Source organism: Octodon degus, unplaced genomic scaffold (genome assembly GCF_000260255.1).
Source record: "Octodon degus isolate 3935 unplaced genomic scaffold, OctDeg1.0 scaffold00295, whole genome shotgun sequence".
In the NCBI taxonomy this organism is placed as follows: Eukaryota; Metazoa; Chordata; class Mammalia; order Rodentia; family Octodontidae; genus Octodon; species Octodon degus.
The window spans coordinates 824145-849091 of record NW_004524871.1 but is presented as its reverse complement, the minus strand read 5'-3'; the positions used below and the strand labels follow the sequence as shown (position 1 = coordinate 849091).

Genomic DNA, 24947 nt, shown 5'->3' with positions numbered 1-24947 from the left:
CAGCTGTATAATTCATGTGTGTCTGTTGTCTTGAACAGTTGACTTACAAAAGACTCTGGATGTGACATCCTACAGTCTGCTGGAAGATAGGGAGCCACATACTCCAGGACACCTCACTGAAGGATGAAGTCTGAGGCCAGGATGGGGAGGAGGTAACCAATCTTGGGGACAGGCACCTCAGGAGGAGTGAGAAGCAGAGATGCTGCAGATCAATGCGGTGCTGGCCTAGGTCCAAACCAGTCCCAGAAGAACACGGTGCTGCCGGCTGAGACACTTTTTTCAGTGCTCCAGCTCCCGGCCCACCATGAAGACGACGCTTATCAGCTACCTGCTATGGCCTGCACCAGCCTTGGGCCCTGTGTGCCCTCCTATGGCTCTAGGAGGCAGGCCCTGCCATCACCCCTTCCTGCATGTGAGGGCAGCTGATTAAATTCTAGTAGCCTAGAATTTTAACCACAGCCTGGGAAATCACCCTGAATCCTCATAACAACCTGTGACTCAAAGAGGTCTCCAATCTCAGTCACTGGACAGTGCAAGTGTCATACTGTCTCCAGTCTTCACTGAGGCCCAGTTACAGCAATATGGCCTCACTCTTGCACAACTTTCAACAATTAATGAGGCAATGCCAAAACCCACGTCCTCCGGGACCGCTTCCAGAACACGCCACAAATTCAGGATCTGTCAGCAAGGGAAGCCCTTAGCAACAGGGCGGAGTGGAGTCAATGCTAGCGAATTAAGAAACAGAGCACCAGCAATGACACCTGCCTGTCTCTGTCTGTGCAGCAAGCCAACTCACAACGACCCTCACCGGGAAGCCTACATGAGCAAGCAGGCCCAGGTCATCTGCCACTGCCTCCCCTTACAGGTGGCAGAACCAAGCAGTGACACCACACTACAACTCACAAAAGCACCACAGGGATGTGACCGCAGCCACATCTACACATGTGTTCAAGTTTTGGCCCCATACTATGAGTAGTGACACCCCACCCCGGCCAGAGCTCGAAATACATCCATTTCTCTCAGCTCAAAAAACAACTCAAAGGGTCAGGTGCTAGTTAAACTGGAATTTAAAAGTAGTATAGCTCCGTGGTTTAAGTGTCTGCCTAGGCAAGCACAAGGACCCAGGTTCAATCCCCAGTACCACATGCCGTGCTGGCCCTGTGCCAAGTACTGAGACCAGGCATGGTGGCGCACACCTGCAATCCCACTACTGGGGAGGCTGAAACAGGAAGATCACTACGAGTTCAATCTGAGTAGTGAGACTCTGTACCAAATACATAGATTTTTTTAGAAAAAGTAATATACATCACTTTAAGTATATCTAATGGCTGGCTATCAACCTCTCTGAATCTTTTTTTTTTTTTTTTGAGACAGGGTCTTGATATGCAGTTCGGGCTGGCCTTGTGCTCACTTTTGTAGCCCCCAGGCTGGTCTCAAACTCTCAGCCATTCTCTGGTCTCAACCTCCTGAGTGCTGGGATTACAGGCATGCATCACTACAACCGGTTCCGTGCATCACTTTTTAACCCAAAGGTCACTGTCACCATCAACACGACCACTACACAAAAACACAGCAATGCAAGCAACAACTAAGGTAACACTTACCTAGGCAAGTCAAGGTCACTGGAGTTTTCTATAAATGAATACATGTGGGCTGTCAAGGCATGTGGTGCCCAGGACCAAACCACAGTCCCTCGGTGCTTGCCTAAACTGGCCTAAGCAGGTGTGTTAGACTGCTGAGCCATCTCGCTGGCCCATAATTTCAGACAGGGTAGACTTGGGAGCAAGGAAAGTTACCAAGGAGAAGGGGGCCACTCCACAGTATGGGTGTCATATGCAGAGTATCAACTACATGATGCAAAAAACTGTAAGAACTGCAAGGAAAAACAGAAACGAATGTTTGTAAGCTGAAGACTTTCTCTCCACCAGAAAGGGGAGATTAGCCCAACAGTGGTCAGTAAGGACAGGAGAAAGCCACCTAATTACTGCATAAAGGGTGCCTCTAAAGTACTTCACCCAATAAGACACCCTACATTCTGGCCATAAAACACACTCAACATATTTAAAAGTACAGAAATCATGCAATAGCTCCTCTCAGATCACACTGGAATTAAACTAGAAAAACAAAAGATAAATCCCCAAGTACACAGAAATTTAAACAATATACTTCTAAATAACTAAAAAATAAAGTTCAAGAGAAAATCAGAGAGATTTTAAGCTAAGACTATGAGGATCATAAATTCAATACCAGCCAGGGCTAATGAGTGAGACCTTGTCTCAAAGCAAAACAAAAAAGAAAAAAAAAATTTTTGAACTAAATGAAAACAAAAAACATGGCAAAAACTGGAATGCAGGGCTTAGTGCAAAGTTTACAGAAAAGATTCAAAACCAATAACCACAGCATCCATGTTAGGAAAAAAAACAAGTTAAATCCAAAGTAAGAAGAAAAGAAATACTAAGAATTTGAGCAGAGCGGCTTGGCAAGATAGCTTAGCATACGAAAGAGCCAGCTTAGGCAAGCTGAGGCAAGTGCAGGAACCACAGTTCAATCCCCAACACTATGTGCCTTGCTGGTCCCGCCCCAGGGCAGGCTGAGCCGCCACAGAGCCTGGGCACAGTGGCGCACACCTGTAATCTCAGTGCTGGGAAGACCAAAAGCAGAGGCTCGCCAAGAGTCTGAGTTGCGCAGTGAGACCCTGCAACAGCCAAATACATTTAAAAAAAAAAAAGTTGAGCAGAAATCAATGAATTGAAAAACAGGCTATCAACACAGAAATAATCAGGACAACAAAGAGCTACTTATTTGGAAAAAAAAATGAATAAAACCACTGTGTTGCTAACCAAGTAAGGAGAGGACACAGAGGACTAGTTCCAGAAATGGGGGAGGGGACAACACTATGGTCCCAAGGGCACTGGCCAGACAGCACAGAAATATTCGATGATTCCATGCTCACAATTTGGTAACACAGATGAAAAGCATCAATTCTTTGAAAGACATAATTTGTTAAAACTATTTTTGATTTTGCTAAAACTCTTTTGCCAGTATTTTGAAAAATTGCATCAATAATCAATAACATCCTTGGGGAAATCACCCACTGGGGGCCCCCTTCTGTCCCTCTCTTGGGCAGAAGCTTTCTTTCCCCTAATAAATATATTCTACTCATAACCTCAAAAAAAATCCTTAACTAGAAAGCACCAGGCCCAAATTGGTTCACTGGTGAATTCTGCCCAACATGTAAGAACTACACAGCCATTCCTTACCACTCCTTTCAGAGGCCAGAGACAAAATGACACACCCCAAGTCACTGCAAGGCCAGCATCACCCTCCTCCCGAAACCAGACATCACCAGAAACAACACCCAGAGACACTCGAACCAAGAAGTACCCCTCTGCACACTGTTCAGGCGACGAGAAAGCAGCCTTACTTTCTCTCAAAGAAACAAAGAAGAGGAGGCAGATGTGCGGAGGGAAAGTAGCAGCTCATACCTGGGCAAGCACGCTCACATGTCAGGTAAGGTAGTAAACTCAGCTATAATTATATTCATTATGTTTTTGGGTTTTCACGCTAACCAAGTAACTTTATTTTTATTTTTTAATTTTTTCCAAGTAACTTTAGATCTTCATTATACATACCAAAGTTTTAGGACTTAGGATTTCAACGAACTTCTTCTAATTTGTTCTACACTAAGGTTCAAGCACAGAACTGTCAAGTGAAATGTAACAAACCACAATTTTCCACTACCTACATCAGAAAGATGAATTTTAATGTTTTACTTAACTCAAGGTATTTAGTCTTCCAAAACTACTCTTTCACACTTTAAGCACACATTAAATCAAACTAGCCAACTCCTGGCCTCAGTTCAATAGCACACCAATGTCATCCAGCACAGTGGTAGGAGAAAGAGGAGCCACATCTTCAAGTGAGTGCACCACAGCATATATGTGCTCTTTCTAGGGGGAAAACAATTTATAAAAATAAACAGATCCACACACATGAATACAAATTCCTTTAGCGCATTTGCCATGACCAAACGTGTCCCTCCAGACATACCTGGCTGCCTGAGCCCCCCCATGCAGTGGTGTTGTGAAAGGTGGGGCCTTTGGAGGTCAGGCAGTATGAGGGAACCGCCTCCTAAGTGCCAGCCCTATCCTGTGAAAGGGGCCCAAGGGAGCCCCTGAGGACCAAAGGAAGTGGCTGCTGAGAAGAACAAGCCTTCCAGACACTAAATCTTTCCACCAGATCTTAGGCTTCACAGCCTCCAGACTACAACAGCTCATCTCTGGTGTTCCTGAATTACAGTACCCAGCTGAAGATCTTTTTGTTTTGTTTTTTGAGATATGCAGTTTAGGCGGACCTTGAACTTGCTATGGAGCCCAGGCCAGCTTTGAACTCGTGGCGATCCTTCTGCCTCAGCCTCCCAAGTGCTTGGATTATAGGTATGTGCCTCATGGCTGGTAGCCAAAGGTGTTTTTGAAAGAGCAGCAGATATGTGCTGCTCAAGTGGTGGGGTGGGAGAGCTACAGAACTTCTGCACTGGATATAACACATCTCCATGTTTTCTGAACTGTCTCATAGTACCCAACTGCTATAAATGCAACAGAAACAATTTCACATTGCCATTTGCAGCACTGCAGTCTTGCTGAGACCACTTCTGTAAAAATCATTGCTTTGGGACAGTTACAAGCTTGCCTGATTCTGAGTAATGGAAATACTCAGAAATACTTCTGATATCTTATCTGGAACTGCCTCAAATTCAGTCTGACAACTAAACGCCAGATCAAACTGCATGAAAAGGGTCTTCCTGGGGCTACAAACTGCACAATGCACACGTGTAACACGGATGACCAGCTCCAAGCCCCAGCTGTGTGTGCCAGAGGTCCTCAGCATACGTATGCATACACACTAATGTAATCACGGGCACGAGAAGCTAACAATGGAAGGAAGGCACAGCTCACTGGCAGCACATCCCCCAGAAGCACTCATCTGATTACAGCTAGGGAGGCAGCAGCAAGCAGCGACCTGCTACAAAGGGAGGCAAACGTGCGATTTAGCAATTTTATTTCTTTTTAAATTCCAGGTTTAACTTGGTTAAACCTTTCAAAGAGAAATTTTTCTAACCAAACACTTGAGATGAGGCTGTTCTCTGCCGAAGTGACCCCAGCCAGTTTCACATTCATCAGCTTGACTTTTGACACCCAACTGTGTCAGAGGTCTCAACTTTGCATATTATTTTACACTGAGAAACTAACATTTCTCCATTAAAATTTATTCTTCCATTTTTTTTTTTTTTTTAAATGTATTTAGTACAGGGTCTTCAAGGTCTTACTACGTAGTTCAGACTCGCAGTGATCCTCCTGTTCTCAGCCTCCTGAACATTGGAATTACAGGCTTGTGCCACCACACCTAGTCTCAATCACTGGTTCAGCACGCCCTGGGGGTGGGGCCGGCACACTGATCCACCTAAGCAGGCACTTCAGTCCGCTGAGCTATCTGGCCCACCTTAATGTTATTTAAAAGCCAGGAGAGGGGCTGGAGAGAAAGATGGCTCAGTAGAACATGTGCCTGCCTAGCACAAGGGCCTGAGTTCAATCCCCAGTTCCACAAAAAAAAGAAAAAAAAAAGCCAGGAGAAAATCCTTTACATAAAACTCTTGAAGTTTTATTTGAAATGTTAACATTAACGCTAAGCAGCACAACAAGGTTAGCTACTAATAAATGAATTGCTTAAGAGTATTTTTAATATGTCTTTGAAGTTTACACAACACTTACAGGACACTGACAGTCTAAATTACAGAAAAGGCCACTCGAGAGCTTTCTCTATTGGGAGTCGTAACAAACTAAAGGCCACCATCTCCCCAGATGAGAAGCATCTCGAAGAGCCAGTCTGCTCAGCACTGGGCAGGGTGCACGGAGCGGAAGCCATTCAGATTTTAGGGTAATGTCACAGGCTTTACACGTTCAGTATCCCTAATCCAAAACACATAAATCTGAAGTGCTCTAACATCCAAAACTTTTGAGGATCTTGTAGGTGATCAAGAAGCACTGGATTTTAGATTTTCAGGTGCCACATACCCAACCTGTATCTACATGTGTCGAATAGTATATACTGAGACCAGACAGAAAATGGGAGCTGTTGCTATTTTGTCTTAGTTAATAACACAATTTTTTAATAGTTCGTGAATTTATCTTCTATAAATATGTAATAAAAATATCTTCATAAGCACCCCTCACAAACATGTAATTTTATTAGTACTGTAACCATGTTTGTCATAAGCACTGAAGCTATTCATTGTTAATGAAGTTAAATATTGAACTAAAACATTCTGTATTCTCACATCAAGTTTTTAATGGGACAAAAAGTACTTATGCTTTCGGATTTCAGTAAATAAGTGCTCAAAGTCCCTTTTGTTAAATCATTTTTTGTTTTGTTTTTAGTGAAATCAGATCCCACAAGGATGTCTGGGGATAAAACTCAGGGCCTTGCTCATAGTAGGCAAGCGCTCAAGGTGGGACTCTTAAGTAACTCACAAGATTAAACATGAGGCTAGGGCCAGCCAGAACACTCAGCAGATTAAAGCTCCTGCTTAGGCAGACATAGAGACTGGGGTTTCATTGGCTTGCTGCGCTGGAACCACCCCCAAAGCATGGGCGTGGTGGTGCAAGCCTGTAATCCCAGTGCTTACGAGGCTGAAAACAGGAGGATTACTACGAGTCTCATCTGTGTAGTGAGACCCTGTACTAAATACATAAAACAAAACAAACAAAAAAAGCATGAGGCTGAATGAGCACACATAAGGACTTCTTGCAAGGCACAGGTAAGAGATTAGGGGGAGTACAGTTATTTGATACCAGCTATATTTAACTTTTTTTTTTTTTTTTTAAAGAAAAACTTACCTGTATATTTGAATCTCCCTTTATACATTTTGCTCCTTCTATTATGGCCATGTAAGAGAATCTGAGCTGATCTGGAGTTTGAATCAGTCCCATTCGATATTTTCGCATATTCAATAATACTTGTTTAATGTTAATGTCCTCTCCTTTTTCCATCTGCAAGAAAGACAAAAAGAAGTCAAGCCTTTCACTGTTAAGGTCCAGGAACACAAGCAACCCAAGAAGAGTGCTCAGGCTTTGCCAAGGCATGCTCCTCTGCAGGAATGAGTGTGGTTCAACACATGTCCGAGCCTGCCACCCTTCTCGCACCTTGACTGTCCACACAGCAGACAGGTAACTTTTGATTATCCATCCATCTGATTCATTACTGGTCCATACCAACTGTAGTTATCACATTCATCTTGGCCAAAAAATGGACAAAAGAAGTATTTGTGACAAGTTTTGGCTACCATAGGCTATGCCCACAAAGAATGTTTTTTAGAAAAGGTTTTGGCAGGAGTCACCCTTATCCATTGCCTTGCTGTATGGACTGTAGGCACATTGTGTGAATGTACAGAGTGGCCATCTAAGGATGATGGAAAAGGAAACCAAAACAGTTCCCCGATCCAAAAGAACATGACTGAGACACTGCACTGGCTTCCAACTTCTAATTTGGTTTTAGAAACCACCTCCCAATTGAAAAGGAAAAGAATGATGGCAGTGAACAGGCTTAAACACACAATTCAGTCTTAATATGTCATTAACAAAATAATAAGACAAAGTTCACTTTATTGTAATCCATTTTTGGCTGAATCAGTGCACATAGGCAGAGTGGCCAAGTAATCCAGTAGACATGTTAAGACTCAACAGTTCCTAACCCCTAGCTTTCATGCACTGCAACCTGACACGCTTTTTTTTTTTTAATTTTTTTTTTAACATTTATTGTGTGTGTGTGTGTGTGTGTGTGTGTGTGTGGCCAGCTCAGCCCACCAGGGGGCGGGGCTGGCTGGCATGTGGTGCCGGGGGACCGAACCGCGGTCCCTGTGCTTTGCCAAGCTTTGTTCCAAGTAGGTGCTCTAGACCACCGAGCCATCTCTCCAGCCCCCTGACACGCTCTTGATCGAGATGTGTGTGTGTTCACTGGGAGCAAAGAGCACTCAGGAGCTCATCAGAAAATCTTCCTTGTGCTAGACTACACCAGAAGGTTGAGACTAGCACAAGAAGAAGGACAGCTGAAAGACCAACGGTTGGAAGACAGACACAAAGCCTTGAAGTCAACACTAATGACAGCAGCCCAGTCAACTGCCATTTCACTGACAAAAAAGAAACTGAACTACAGAGAATACTAATGAGTAGATACTTCAGAAGTCAGGGCAGAAAAGTATTTACTTGTTGGTTCAATTCTATGCTGCAGAAAGGAGAAAGAAGACAGAAATAGGCAGAATATCAGGGAAACCAGAAGACCCCCTATGTCTACAATGAGAAAAAAGGGGGCTAAGAATATAGTTCTGGTAGCACATACAAAAATATCAGAATAATACCTTACTAACATTCATGGCTATTTAGAAATACAACTAACCCATGAATTCTCACAGTAATCCTATGAGGTAAGTACTATCATTATCCTTACTTTTTAACTGAAGAAAAAGAAATGAGGTATCTGAGCAGGAAGAAATTCAACATGATACCATGAATTAATATCTAAAAGCGGAAGACAATTATTTCTGTCTTCTTGGGAATAACCTCAGATATATCCCATCAGTCAGTCATAAGATGGAGTTGAAAGGTAGAAATCTAAAGTTTTAGTTTCATTTAAACAAGTACTTTTTCATTAGTTTCTCTAGTTTTTCCAAAAGAAAGTATGTTTAACCTTTAAAAACCGAGTTCTGGCATGACATGAGGGCTTCCTTCTGATAGTCAAAACAAACACAGCAAGACCAGAAGGACCACGCCCATGGAGCACTCACCAGAACAAGACAGGTGTCCACCAGAGAGAAGGTGCCAGAGCGCCCAATGCCTGCGCTGCAGTGGACGACTGCAGGCCCATGGTCAGGGTCCAGGGAGCCAGATTCTCTCACTTTAAACAAGAAATTGAGAAACGAAGCTGGTGACTCAGGGACTCCAAAATCTGGCCAGGTAGTATAATGAAAGTGAGATATTGTTCTGGTTTCATCACTCTAAAAAGTGAAAATCAAGGGAGAAGTTAGTTCTTACTTTTTCCTTGAACAGCTCATGTGCATTTCCTACTGGTTTTAATCCTATGAGCAGTTTTCTCCATTTTAGTTTTGCTAATCGCACTTATAGATTAGGGAACATATTCTTTACAGGAATCTGGAATATTTGATAGTAATATTTAGTGCATATAATACATTATTTTGAGGCCTGTTTAAAACTCTCTGCTTAGAGACAGGAAAAAGAATATTGTGGGACTGTCCTGCTTCAAGGTTGTGTATGGTGAGATTTTTGGACTTATGTGCAAACATGAGAAGCATAGAATTCTTTATCCTATTTTTTAAAATATAATCTAATTTTTAAATGTTTTTTTATCATATTCTGTAGGGACTTAAAGTTCAACATATCAATACTTGATGAAAAATACCTGTTCCTTATTATGCCTAAGATGTTTGAAATGCAGTGAGATAGTGAGGTTAAGATTGATAGCTCAAATTGTTTGATAATAACAATAAGCTTTTCTTCTGGATGGTTAACAATCTAAGTTTGCAGACCAAAATTAGAGAAAAAGGAGGGATACAAGGAAAGCCAACATTTTGGCCCTAGCCTTCTAAGGTCAATTAAGACTCAGGACATATGAGAACTTGTACTGTAACGTCATGTACCTCGGTAGTGTCCCAAATTTTCTGATCAAGAAGATTATGGGGCCAAAGAGGAAAGTGATCGATGACATAGAGTGGGCCTAAGGAGAGTCACATGGGGAGAAGATACTCTCTCAGGCTTTCACAGAGAGCACATTGGCTAAGCATTGGCCGTGACTCATCCACATGGCTGCACTGATAAAGGTTCTACAATCTGAGGTACAGGATCTCAGGACAAATCCTGAGGGCATTTGACTGACCTTCTCAGACCAAAAAGCTACAACTCTTGTTGCATAGGTCCTGCTTTACCTTGGTCTTAACCATCCAGCAGAAAAGTATGAAGACGAAATTATAAGAAATAAAGCCATGCTGTTAAGTTGAGCTGTGGGGGACTCAGGTCAATAATTTCTGACATTGCCAGTTAAACAGAAGACCCAATGCTATTATGGGCTACTGGACTCTTTTAGAATATTTTGCTGAGCTTACACACCTATAATATTCAGTAACGGAACTTAGAAAAAATGGGGTATACCGATGAATGTCCATTTTGTATCTGTGTATTCAAAGTGGTTGGGATAGATATATAGTTACATTCTGTTAATGAATAGAATGATTTGTTCTAATGGTGTTTGTAAATAGGATCACAAGTCCGCATCTTGTACAGCAATTAACTACTAAGAAGAATATATGCAGTGTATTATTTGTTGAAAAATAAATAAATAAAATAAAACTCTCTGCTTAATAATCCAATTAAACCTCATTTCCAGATGAGAAAACGGAGGCAGTCAAGGCTGCAGAATGAGAAGACACAGCCAGGACGTGGAGCAGCAGCAGTCTGGGGCTCCACCTCAGGCTCTACTCCTGTCTCAACCACACCCCTGCCAGTATGCTCTCTAGGGCACGTGCCATGGTGAGTGCATTCTTTTACCTGTTCATGATTTCACATTCTTTAATATTATTTCTAAATTTTTAAAATTTATTTATTTATTTATTTATTTGGTACAGGATCTCGTAGCTCAGACTCATAGTGATCCTTCAGTCTCAGCCTCCCCAGTGCTGGGATTACCGGTGTGCGCCATCACACCCACTTTCAGTGATTGGCTCAGGATGCAGTACTGGGGATCAAACCTGGTCCTTGCACTTGCCAGGCAGGTGCTTAGACCACCGAGCTAGCTGCCTAGCCCCTAATATTGTTTTGTAAGAATTACAAGTTATATCCCAGCTCTTGGGAAGCTGTAAGCAGGTAGATCACTACGAGTCCAATCTAGTAGTGAGACCCTGAACACCCTTTTGATGCTTCTGTAAAATACAAAAACAAAACAAAAAACAAGTTATGCTGAGCATGATGGCACACATTTGTACCCCAGCACTTGGGAGACTGGGGCAGAACTGCTAAGAGTTGAGGCCAGCTTGGGCTACATGGTGAGTTCAAGGCCAGCCCAAATTACATAGCGAAGACTGTCTCAAATACAAAACAAACAAAAAAACCACTATAACTTTTAGTTTTTAAATATAATCTTTTTACATGTACTTTTGCATACTGCTACACAGGCACAGAGGAACAACTCAGGAATTTAAAGGAATAATGTGTACATTTTCATTTGCAATTACTCTTCTAATTGCTTCCTTTCCCCAGAGTTAGTAGTTTCTGATTCCAAAGTTGCAGGCCCCTCTGGTGACAGGCTGAAAGGATTTACCAGCACGGGGCCTACCTCTTCATCCTTTCAGGACACTGTGGAGGATCTGTCTACTAACTCATGGAGATGCTGCTCAGCTGTCTGCCAACTGTCTTTTGCCCTGAGGAGCGGATCTCTAGCTCACACCCCACTTTTGTAAATGAAGCATGATATTCTATATGCCTTTGCAACTTTTTTAGTTTTATTGTACAACACTTCTGGAGGGAGAAGGCACAGAATATTCTAAAGCCTTGTTATGTTGATATGTCTATAGATTAATACTTGCTCTCAATAAAAAAATTCATAATTAAAACTTAGTTTTCATTTTTTAAAATAACTTCTAGACTGAAACATAAGAGACTACAAAATACAGTGCAGAAATTTTATTTATTTATTTATTTTTTTTGGCAGAACCGGGGATTCAACTCAGGCCCTTGTGCTTGCCAGGGAAGCGCTTATTCCACAGAGCCATCTCCCCAGCCCAGTGTAGAAATTTTAAAAAACACCTATACTCTTCCAGTGACCTTATTTTTAATATATAGCTTTAGTAATTCCAAATACACTGTAACCCATAGATTCTCAATATATTCTTTATATTCTCAATACAAAAGCTCTTAAAGATACAGTACTTCACAACTAATTAAAACACTATGATTTCTATTCTTTTTTTTTTCCAGTACCAGGAATTGAACTTAGGACCTTGTTCTTGCCAGATAGGCACTGTGCCATTGAGGTATATACCTGGCCCTAGATTTCAAAACACTTTATTTCTTTTGGTGTTGGAGACTGAGCCCAGGGCTTTGTGCATGCTCAGCACACGCTCTACCACTGAGCTATATATCCCTAGCATCCCAAATGCCTCCTTTTCAATTTTTTAAAAAACTGCCTACCTACAATAATTTTCAGAGTGCTCATGTATTAGCTGCCCAGACTGGTCTTAAATTTGCTACTCATCTGCCTCAACCTCCCAAGTATCTTGGGTTATGGCAACTGCCATGCCACAAAGCATTCCTTTTAAATTTTTTTTTGGGGGGGGGTACCTGGAATTGAACTCAGGACCTTGGGCTTGCCAGGTAGGTGCTTGAGCCACTGAGCTATATTCCAGGCCATCCTTTTAAATTTCAAATTAAGTATGTTAAGTAAAAGAAGCCAGATCCCAAGGGATACACACTAATGATTCCATTAATAAGACATTGTGTAAGAGGCAAAATTATAGGAGCAGGAAACAAACTAGTCATTGTCAGGGACTGGAGGCACATGATAGGATTTACTGTACATTTTTTTGTAAGCAGTATAAAAAAAATGGGGGAGTTGTATACAGAAATTATCTTAGCTGGTTATGGTAGTAAAGATCTATAATCCTAGCACCCTGGGAGGCTGAGGCAGGAGGGTATGAACCCCTCCTGGGTAACTCAACAAGATCCCCTTGTCTTAAAATAAGAACTGCAAAAAGGGCTAGGGATGCAGGTTAATGAGAAGGCCTTGGGTTCAATTCCCAGAATCACACACACACACACACACACACACACACACACACACATTTATTATGGATGTGGTCATACAACTGGATGCACTGTTCAAAGTGGCACACCTCCCAAAAGGGTCAATCTACTGTGGGTAAACAGTGAATAAAAAAAGGAAGTTCAGCACATTCCAAATGAAGAGTACAATTAGCCTCTTTTTAAGCTAACTGTGGAAAAATAAAATAAAATAAGCTAACTGTGGAGAGTTAGCAGTAGGACCCACAAGGGAATGGGAAGGGGCTGATCCCAATCCCTGTCTTATCCTGTTAAATGGGGTGCATGATTCTAGTGGGTCTCCAGCCCCATCCCCCCCCATTAGCAACATGCAGTGCTGGCCCACAGAGGACTGCAGGGGGCTCCCAGACCCTGCCAGCTGTGGCGCATGTCTACCAGGCATGGCCCAGCCTCACTCCATTACTGCACCACTTCCTAGTTCTTCGATGAATGGCTGTCCCACAACCCGCAGCAGCTGCATGTGTGTTCTTCGCTTCCGTAATTGTGGCTCAGCACTAGCGATCTCTTGATGTTTTTCAAATTCAGGTCACACTGTCCAGGCTACTTGAAGCCAGTTCCCAGAAGCACTCATGACTATTTGTGTAATGCCGCCTTCCCTGCTAAAAGACTATTAAAAATCAGCATTTGTCTTGCCCTACAGAACCAGACTGAAGGACTTTTCTGAGAGTTTGTGATGAATTATTTTTACTAAAACAAGATTCAAAAACACACAGCCCACAGAGCCCTATAACTCAAGAGCTACACACTCCTAGGACTCAGAGTTACACGAAGGGGGAAATGCAAGCACTCACTGCTCAGGCACAGAGACACTGACTCGCACAGCTCAACCCTCTTCCCTGCTGGACAGAAAATGGGAGGCAAACTGGGGATCAAGATAAAACAAGATGCACTTCATTCTGAACAAACTCTATGCAGACCGCACATCCTGTGAGCAGCTGCTGGCCTCACCGACAGGAAGGTCCTGCCTTCGCTCCACGGCCCAGGCCTGCCGCTCTCCTCGTAGTGGTCTTCCCGCCAGCCCTCCCAGCCCCCACCTGTGTCTGCACACACCTGGCTTCCTCCACAGCCACAATTACCCCGCAGGCCCCATCTGCAGCCCATCCACACACACCTGCCACATTTCCCTCAGTAAACTGCAAGGTGTACACTGCATACTAACCAAAAAAAGTAAATTTCCATTTCCATTGTCGAAGTAAAATTTTATTTTCTTTTATTTTTTTGCGGAACCAGGGATTGAACTCGGGCCCTTGCTGCCAGGCAAGCACTTATTCTACCGAGCTATCTATCTCCCTGGCTCCCTGAAGTAAAATTTTATTTATTTATTTATTTATTTTAACATTTATTTATTTATTTATTTATTTATTTATTGTGTGTGTGTGTGTGTGTGTGTGGCCAGCTCAGCCCACCAGGGGGCGGGGCTGGCTGGCATGTGGTGCTGGGGGATTGAACCGCGGTCCCTGTGCTTTGCCAAGCTTGTTCCAAGTAGGTGCTTTAGACCACTGAGCCATCTCGCCAGCCCCTGAAGTAAAATTTTAAATGGGATCTGTGAATGTGGTTGTCAAATTTGTTGTACATAAAGACTACCAAGCTGGGTAAAGGTAACAGGGGCTGAGAGGTTTGTGGCAATGAAAGTCCACACCTCTCCAAAGCCATCCAAATTGAAGGTAACACTATAAACACAAGACTGTAAGTTTGCTATCTATAATGCTACAGAGCTCCAGGCCCACCTGTTTTCACACTTCAGGTATATACTGACTGTGCTGAGATTATGCTTCCCCAAGACTTACTAAGCCTGCGTTACGGAACCTATAACTGCAGCTAGAGACAGTATTTCCTTCAGAAGTCTGCGTGAATAAATGAAGCAGTGAACATGAAGTGCCCGATACACCCCTGCATATGGGGAACCTAACAAGTACCAGCTGTTTCTAAGACAGTCACACATGCTAAGGGCCTTTGTTGTATCCATTACAAATTCCAATCAACTATAAAGTCTGCCATATTTGTAACCTCTTCACCAACTTCTTTGTATCTGGGGATCGATGCTAATGGATCTTAGCCCTTAGCCCAGCACCACGCTGCACCGTCACTGTTACTGTCTCGCTCAGTCTCACATGCACTTTCATCTGGATCATCTTAACATGCGTGATAAACTCTGGCTGCGGGTGGCTCATGCTCAAAGTCACGAGAAACGCATCAGACCAGGAGGGGGAGGACAAGCAAGGCACAGACTTGCAGTGCAAGCAGAGGGGACAGCATCCTGTAAAGGCCTGGGCCCTGAGAAGTGACCTGTCTGTGACATCACAGAAGCACAAGCAGTGCCTCAGGAGGAGACAGACAGGGAGGCCGAGAGTAGATTCAGGGATCTTCTGTGACTGAAGGGGGCTGGAGCAGAAGACCACAATGAGTGAGTACAGTTTGTGCAGACGGCAGCTGCCCAGGCTGGCTCACAGATACAAGTCTGACTACAGAAGTAGACAGGCTCTCCACGAGCAGCGCAGGAGGCCTGAGAAGTCTGCAGCCAGGCAGGCTCTTGGGCCTGCCTCTGCTCACTGGGGTCAGGCCATTACCATCTTCCTGTGCACCCTAGGTCTCCAGCACAGCCACACAGTGCCTGGCTAGGCCCTGGAGCAACACACAGAGGCAGACTACTGTCCTTCTTAACAGATGACAGTACGGTACAGTGAGGTGATGTGACTGGCTGAGAGCCTATACCCTTGCTTGGGCCATTCTGACTTCTGCAATGAAAGGCCACTTTATTCACCTAATGTCCCCAGGTCCCTAACAAACTATAACGCACAACTAAGCCTCTAACCAAGGGGAAGCAATGATTCTGTTACCCATATAGTTCACAGTGACAGCAGTTGACCAGCTCATGTGACAACCTCGACTTCCAAAAGATACTTGGGAAGCAATCTTCCTTTGGAAGAACTAGCTTCCATATTTGTAGGTTTTGTTGTTGCTGTTTCTTTTGGACATACAAACTGAATCCAGGGCCTTCACAACCTACATTCTCCAGCCCTTTTTAATTTTGAAACAAGGTCTATGTTGTAAAGTTGCCCAAGCTTAAATCTGTGATTTTTCTGTCTCACCCTCCAAGAGTGCTAGGATTACAGGTGTGTGCCATCATACCCAGCTAAGAATAGCATGTTTGTAAAAAGACACCCTTATGCCAGAAATTAGGAGACCTCCATCTGAGTTTAGTCTGTCACTTACTAGATAATCTAGAGGAGAAAAAAACCCTATATCCTAACGCATTTTAGGCTTTTTAAAAAATGAAATATGAAGATAGAATACCTATCCACATTACTGTAGGTCAAATTATATACACACACTGACATATTTAAAAGTATTTTATAATCCACAAAATATAAAAATCTAAAAAAAAAAAAAATCTATAGATAACTCAGTGGACTAAGCTCCTGCTTTGGCAAGTGCAGGGACTAGGATTTGGTCCCTGGTCCCGCATGCTATACTGGCCCTGCCCCTGGGGTACACTGAGCTGGCGACCAAATCCAGGCCTGGTGGTACATGCCTACAATCCCAGCGCTGGGAAGGCTAAAAACAGGAAGACTATGAGTCCAAGCTGTGTAGTGAGACCCTGTCTTAAATACATAAATGAAAATAAATATAAAATCTACTTTATTATTATAGGTGTAATTAAAACCCAAGTAGGGCGGTTTCAGAAATGAGAAGCACATCTATCCCCTTCACCTTAATCAAACATAATCTTTTATGCGTATATAAGGTATCTAGGATAAATACCAAGAGAAGCAGGCTCCAAGAGCCGTAAGAAACTTCTCCACTTCTTGGAACAAGCGCAGTACTGGTGAGCTGGAGAAAATCACTCCACACACTCACTCATGGTGCATCAGCACACAGCAACACTGGCTCCCACCTCCAGGGACCCAGCAGGCACGACGTCACGTAACTGCTCAGACTGTTACTTTGTCTTCCGTAAAAGCTGAGCTGCCGGTGACTACATGTTAATCACTGCAATTACCTCAAACAGTATTTCCCTGTTATTTCCCTGACTTAAGATATGCTCTTAAAAGTCACTTTGGACAAACGTTTACCTACTTCCCAGTTAGAACACTAGCATCTGAGAACTGAACCTTTCGTATTATCTAGCTTACTCTAATTACAGCACAAAGAGAGAAAAGAAAGAAAATGGACAAAGGAAAGGTGGTGTGACTCCAGCTTGGCGGCAGCAGACTCACAACTACAGCACGTGTACATGTCTCCACCAAGAACACTTCATTTATTTCTGTAAAACAATCCAAGTGAGTACTCTTGACATCATATGCTTCATGCTTTTCACCATTTTTCAAGCTCCACAGGGAAACGTTCTGCAGGAAGCAGTCATTCTTTGACTGCTATGCTAACCCTGATTATAACAAGCACAGGAGCTGGTTTGCTGGGCTTCTGAAGCAGGTGCTGGGCATGTGTATCTCTAGTCTACACAAGGTCCTGGAGGGAGGCACAGCACATCCCTTTTACAAATCAAAATGGCCCAGGAAGGCGAGGGCGAGTCTGGAGGACACCCTTCAGCAGCACAGTGGGGAAGTGAACAAAGGTTTGCCCTGTTCTGAAACCCCTGCTTTTTTCCCTTTAGCAGGGCTGAGGATCAAACCAAAGGTGTGCTACCACTCTATCTTCAGACTTGTCATGCTCCTGCTTCAGCCTCCCGAGTAGCTGGGATTACAGGCCTGACTCCCACCCCTGGCACGAACCCTTTCTTAGCCATCACCCTCCTTTAAGTACTGGGATTCAACCCAGTGTCTCCAGCCTGCTAGGAAAGTGCCCTACCACCAGCTTACAGCCCCAGGCCAAAACACAATGCTTAAATCTCAATTACCAACCTGAGCTTTGATTTCTAGGTTGTCTTAAGCAACCTTAATCAGGTCAAATAAAAACAAAATCTAGGGAGCTGAGGATTTAGCCCAGTGGTGCATGCCTGCCTAGCAAGTGTGAAGTCCTGAGTTAGATTCCCAGTACCTTTCCCCAAATAAAACAAAATCTAAAAACAAATAATTATGTCTAGGTACCATCACAGATATTCAAATGTGTATGTTGTATCAAGGTCCAAATCTGAAAAGTAAGTCCATAAAATATCACATAAACCCCAAGCTCCTAGTCAAGGAAAGTCTTACATTGATATTTTCTAATTGTAGTAGATGTACTGTATAATATGACTTCACATCTTCTGACAAGAGCTTTACTCTGAATCCTGTTTCTTTAAACACCATCTCCTTGTCATCTGTTGGCCAATACTGTGCACATTTAACCTATATTTAAAAAGATGAGACATTAAGAAACCATAAATGTTGAAAAAAGAAAACAAACCTCATACTTACATACTATACCGTTTCAAGTAATCATACCTAAGAATAGTTACCACCATATTTGACTTGTTTAAACTATTTTATAAAGTGGCTTTATAAAATACAATGTCCTTTTAGTTTTTTTGTTAAACTAAAAAAGCCATAAACAGATACCATGCTTACAAAATAAAAATAAATTATAATTTTTAAAGCTTGATATCTTACAATTTTTTTTTAATTCTTTTATTTTTGAGACAGGGTCTTACTTTGTAGTCCAAGTTGGCCTCAAATTCATGGCAATCCTCATGCCTCAGCCTCTGGAGTGCTGGGATTACAAGCATGCACTACCATGCCCTGCAGTGGCTAAGATAAGATCTTGTAGGAGTTTGCTACTTTCAGAATCATAATCTTAAAACAGTTCTAAAAAGCTTTTATTTGTAATTCTTTTCCAGTTAACTGTGAAGTTGTTATTAAGTATTTTACAAATATCACATATTTACTTAATTCAAATTAGTAAATTACTAAAACTAGGGGAAATAAGCAGAAATTCAAAGCCTTTTACCTAGAGTATGTATCCAGGTAAAATACTCTAAAGGGAAATCTTGTTCGACATTTGACTCTAAAGTCATTTGTGATTCAGAAGGAAATGATGTAATACGTTTAAGTTGAAAAAGTAATATACCGTTCACTGTTCAAACAAAAGCAAATGTGAACAAAGGCCTTTACACCCTGCCCCTGCTCGCAGGTACTAACACACCAGGGAAATTGTCACTGACAAGAAATCAGAGGTGGCACTGCTTAGGAGTCCTTCCTCAGCAGCCCCTAGAAAATAAGCTGCTCAACAACTGGAAAGATAAGAACAGAGGCTACGATAAATATCATATACATGTAGCTGGCCCTCTCTCTTCATGTGTTCTTCATCTGCACATTTAACCACCCTTGATTAAAACACACACACACACACACACACACACACACACACTTATATCCATCCATCCCCCCCAGAAAGCTGTAAATTCAGCACTCTGGTAGGCTGAAGCAGGAGGATTACAAGTTTGAGCCCAGCCTGGTCATCTTAGTGAAACCTGTCTCAAAATAAAACCTTTTTTTAAAAAAAAAAAAAACAATAAGGTTGTGCATGTAGCTTAGGGCAAAAGTTCTGGGTTCAATTCTCTACCTAAAAAATAAAGAAAAAAAAGAAAAAATACGCCTTGTGTTGTCATTCTTCCCTAAAGACTACAATATGGCAGCTGCTGTCATGGTGTTTATACTGTAGTAGGTACTTCAGAGAGCCTGGAGAAGAGTAAGGGAGAATACCCATAATATACTCAACACCGTAGCATGCTTCATAGAGGCGCTTGAACAGCCACAGATTTTCATTTTGGCAGAGGGTCCTACCATCCTCTCCCACAGAAATGATGAGTAACTGAATAGAATGCTGACAAAGACGTGTAGGAGACTACAGTGTAAGGACAACCAAGAAAAAGCCAGGAAGAGAGTGGAAAAATTGTGAAAAACATTACTTTCACAACTTATTTTGGTAGCAGAACAGACATTGCTGGGGCTGTTTTCTATGTGGTATAGGATGAAGGAAATGAATCATTATAAAACATTCAGTGTCTCAGATGTCTCTGAAAACCAGGATTCAGGATATGGAAAAAAGAAAGCACACAGAAGGCAGAAAAACCCCGCCTTTTTTTTCCCCTAGTGCTGGGGACTGAGCTGAGGGCCTTGGACATGCTGGCAATTTTCTACCACTAAGCTACAGCTCAGCCCCAGGTCTCTAACAGAAATAGCTAGAATCCCCCCCCCAAGTAACTAAGCTGGAATCTTAAGCATCCAGACCCACCCATAAAGATGATTTCTAGATTCTCGTGGTACCATTACCCTATCAACAGTAACCATACTCCACTCTGTGAGGGAGGAAATGTACTAAGTCTAATGTGCAAGGCTGCTGAAAATGACAATGTCTGGATGAGTTTAGAGACTGAAAACCACTATATATGACAGTGCTGACCCTGAAATTTTTTTTTCTTTTCTTTTTTTTTTTTTTTGGCGGAACCGGGGATTGAACTCAGATCCTTGCGTTTGCCAGTCAAACGCTTATCCTACTGAGCCATCTCCCTGGCCCCCCGAAATTTCTTGAAAGGCAATGCCACTACAGATCAGAAACAGAAAGTTTGCATCATCACTGAAAATCAGCAACCACAAATTTTAAAAAAGAGTAAGAATCAGGAATCTGAAAAAGTAGAAGAGCACTGTAAAAAAATTATTTTGATGGTACTGGGGATTGAACCCAGGGAATTTTCATTGAACTACCTCCCTGGCCCTTTTTTATTTTGAGCCAGGGGTCCTGTTAAATCACTAAGATGCCTAGGTTTGGCTTGGACTTGGAATCCTGCCTCAGCCTCTCGGAGAGCTGGGATCACAGGCCACTTTGTGCTACCACATCCAATAATACAACATCTTAAAGCTGGGAGTGAACTTAATGACAATACAATTTATTTGACAGAAATACAACCTAAAGCTACAGAAATAAAATATCTTAAAGTTATACTACTAGTAGGCCTGTACTTAACGATCATAATTTGAAATTTCCCTGCTAATACTTCCTATCTCATGTCCTGACTCAACTATAAAAATAAAAAGTATTTTAATCTCATTGATAATTTCCCAAACTGTAGCAGTAATATAAAGATTCTAATGAAGCCCAGGGAAACACCCCATAAATCCCCCTGCAACACACACACACACACACACACACACACACACCCCACATATATACAAAAACCTTTGTGGTAAAGAGCACTTGTAAAACACTAAGTTGTAAATATTAAATATTACTCACCGATTCTTTCTCCACAACTCGGTTTAGCATGACAACTGCTTTGGACTTCTGCTGCCAAACCATGAGCCAGAAATGGCAACAGGTATTAGGAAGAGGACCCTGTAAGGCAAAGGGAGTACAGGTCAGGAAAGGCTGGACAGCACAGGGACTGAGGCAAGCACCCTCCAGATGCTTTAGGCCTGCACTAACATAGTGGATGAAGTCAGAATAAGGAAACCAAGCCTACATCCACTTGAATTCAAACACTGGTGCCAGTCCTCAATGTTAGCACCAGTCTGCGCTTGGTAAGATTTTGGATCCAAATAATCAAAACCTTTCATTTACTTAAAAAGGGGATGGCTTAGGCTATCAGTGGTTTTCAGAGTTGGGAACTGAAGAAGGTCGAATCAGACTACAAGTCAAAATAGAGGCAAGTTTTGCCTGAGAAGCCAGCATGGGACACCACTCCTGACCCTGCCAGCACCCTAGCCTGCACTACACTGCTAGAGCTAGCTCTGGTATTCATGCACAACCTACAAACAAACCTGAGTCGAAAGCACAAGTAGAGGTATCTTACTAGTAATGTTCTAGCTGCAAAGTTACAGGCAAAGACAAGTTTCTACCCACCCCCCGCACGTGCATGCCCACACAGCCTCTGCAGCACAAAGACGTCTTGTCTCATGCCTATATTCACAGGCAAAGAGGAAGCCTGTGTTCCACTGGCCAGGCAACAAGCCCAACTCAACTCCAAAATATTTCCAGAAGAAGACTAAATCACGAAAGTACCCAAAGCACTCTGCAGCTATTCTCCTACCAACACACAGCATGCTCAGCTTCAACGGAACAGTGTATGGTTGGGTTAAAGAGGCAGTAATCCACACTACCACATCTCTCACCATGCACTGAATTAAAACAGAAACGTTCAATCTGGTCATATGCAGAACTTTTTTTTTTTTTTTTTTAATTTTATGTACTTGATACAGGGTCTCACTACACAGCTCGGACTCATAGTGATCCTCCCGTTTCAGTCACCCCAGCACTGGGATTACAGACACACATCGCCATGCTGGTCTTGGTGGCTGACTCAGCATGCCTGGGGCAGGAACAGCATGGCATGTGTTACTGGGGAACAAACCCAGGTCCTTCCACTTGCCTAGGCAGAGGCTTAGGCTGAGCTATCTCTGCAGCCCAGAACAGGCAGAACTCCTGAAGACACTGATGTAGGCCAAGATTATGAATAAAATTCCAATGGAACAGGAACTATCATGAAGAATCAATTGGATCTCATTAAAAAGCTTTTTGCACAGCAAGACCAGCTACAGAGTGAAGAGACAACCCACAGAATGGGAAAGTTTTTGCCACCTGTTCCTCAAAGAACTACTATCTGATATTCAGACACCCCAATTTAAAGACCCAATCCAAAAATCGTCATCAGAAATGAACAGACATTTCTCAGATGAAGTTGTAATGAAAAAAAAAAAAAAAAAAAAAAAAGTTCAGTATCACTGGTCATTTGAGAGATACAAATTCAAACAACCCTGAGATTCCATCTCCAGAAAGAACAGCTATTATTTAAGAAAAAAAAAAAATTCAAACAATAACAAATACTTAGGCTGTGAGGAAAAAGGAACCATTTTCCAATGTTAGTGGGAGTGTAGATTGGAACAACCACTGTGGAAATCAGTGTGGAGACTTCAAAAAACTAAAACTAGAGGTTCCAGTTGACCCAGCTATTCCTTTTCTGGTTATCTTCCCAAAAGGTTTAAAAGCGTCATACTACAGCAATACGTGTGCACCCATGTTTGTAATAGCCATACATGCAATACACAGTTTGCAGTATCCAAACCTTGGAAACAGCACAAATGCCCACCAACTGTGAATGGATAAAGATGACTTTTTTATACAGTGGAATACTATTCTGCCATAAAGAAGCTGGAGACATTTCTAGGTAATTGGATATACCTGGAGACTACAGTCTTAAGTGAAATAAATTGGACACACAGGCATAAATATCACATTTCTCTGGATTGAGAAAACAAAAGTTTAAATACCCACCAAATGTGTAACAGATACAGGAAAACAGGAAGAAAATATTCAAATGGGAAAGGGAACTAGGGAGGGGGAGGGGGAGACAAAAAAAGGGACAAGAAAAAGAATAGAAGGAAGAAATAGAAACAAAGCTTTTGTAAAAAAGGAAGGGAAGAGAGGTTGAAGGAAGCAAGGAGAATGGGGAAAAAGAAGACACATCATGTCAGGCACAAACTCCCTAGGATGAATGTGACGATTATGTATATCTAAAATGTACCAATAAAAGTTTTTTAAAATTCCCATTACAAGAAACGCCATGGGGACACAAGGGGAGCTATTTTTGGCAGGACAAACTGTATGTACTTCCAACTCCCTTCATGTTTTGCTTAAAGAACTGCAATGAAAAGGCTGTACCCAAATGACAACTTTCTTTTCAACGCTGGGGCGCAATCCACGGTTTCCTGTGTGGAAGGCAAAGCTTCCAGCACTGAGCTGCACCTAGCCTAATGAACATGGAATGAGTGAGAGTTCAGTGGATGGGAACTCTGAGTGTGCCATCAGCTCACAATTTCTGAGGCAAGTGGCAAGAGGCAGGCGGTCAGGACACTGCCCAGAGCTGCAGCCCCACAGGTACCAAGGTTTCTAGGGTTCCAGAATGAAAGCATCTCTAGGACAGGCAAAATCCTTGGTGAGTAACAGGTGCTCAATAAATACTAAGTGAATTAAACTTGCAAAAATATCAGAACGCTGAGACTGCTCAAGACTGTGCAGAATGTGAGATGCAGATACTAACAATCCAGCAGAACTCTAGAGAATACAGGATGTAAGGTAGGAGAAGAAAGGCAGGGACAGGTTCTGAGTTCTCACTCTGAGTGAAGGGGGCTTGAGGACAGACAAGGAGCAGTCCAGCAGGCAAGAACATAAGTCTAACTACACATCCCTTTACCATCATGGATGCTAACGAGGCTTTATCAAAGGCTCATTCCTACTAATACCACTGTGATCAACAAAGGCCACAACTTAGGCGTGCTTACCATATCGCTGAGGGAGTACAAGTGTTTCTTAAAACATATTCTACAGTGGCAGAGACACAGACACAGATAATATAAAGAATGGCTGAGCGAGGCCGCCTATCCAGCTGCAGAACAGGGCCGTTCACAGCAATCACACAGCCTGTGTGGCATGGCCACAAAGTCCCTTCTTCCTACTTCCTTGAAATTTAAATTGCACAAAGCAGATACAATAGGAAACAGTGTTGCAAATGTATTTTAGCTATTGATTTACTTCCCACCAGAATGCTGAGCTCCCAATGGCATGTTTTTACTAAGCTCTGTTTTACTGGAGTAGTGACTGCCACAGACTCGCTCTCAACAGATCCTCAAAGAGTAAGCAGCCAGGAATTGCTGGCCCTGGATCTGAGCAGAGACACCTAACTTGGGTCTCAAGAGTCAAAAAGCAGCACCCCAACATGCAAGGTTGGGAGAAAACAAGTTAAATTAGAACCATGGGAAAGACCTGTATTTAAGGGCTGAGAGGAAAAAGAAAAACCAGTAAATAATACTGGGGAAAAATGGTGGGAAACAAAAAGCTGTGGTTAGGGTTCTTCTCTGCATTTCCATGTTACAGTAGTTCCAACAGAAAGTAAATTTTTGGGCCAGCCAGCTAGCTCAGCAGACTAAAGCACCTGCCTCAGCAGAGCTCAGTGGCTAGCCAGGGTTCAATCCCCGGCGTGCCATGCTGGCCCCGCCCCTGGGGTGCACTGAGACAGGGATTGATACTGGGCGTGGTGGCATGCACCTGTAATCCCAGCACTTGGGAGGATGAAAACAGGAGGATCACTATGAGTCAGATCTACATAGTGAGACCCTGTAGACC

The 24947-nt window shown here is 42.6% G+C and overlaps 1 protein-coding gene across 3 annotated transcripts in view; it reads right to left on the bottom strand.

The window, feature by feature from the left end:
• Positions 1-24947, bottom strand: part of Ptpn2 (protein tyrosine phosphatase, non-receptor type 2) — a 77827-nt gene that overhangs the window by 9679 nt on the left and 43201 nt on the right. For 2 of the 3 annotated variants that reach the window (XM_004647208.2, XM_023707506.1), the window contains exons 4-7: positions 21066-21164; positions 18047-18181; positions 8837-9046; positions 6894-7046 (exon numbers count right to left, since the gene is read on the bottom strand). In XM_004647208.2, coding sequence (XP_004647265.1) covers positions 6894-7046; positions 8837-9046; positions 18047-18181; positions 21066-21164 — 597 coding nt within the window. The remainder of the gene's footprint in view (positions 1-6893; positions 7047-8836; positions 9047-18046; positions 18182-21065; positions 21165-24947) is intronic. The other variant, XM_023707507.1, reaches the window with a different exon arrangement.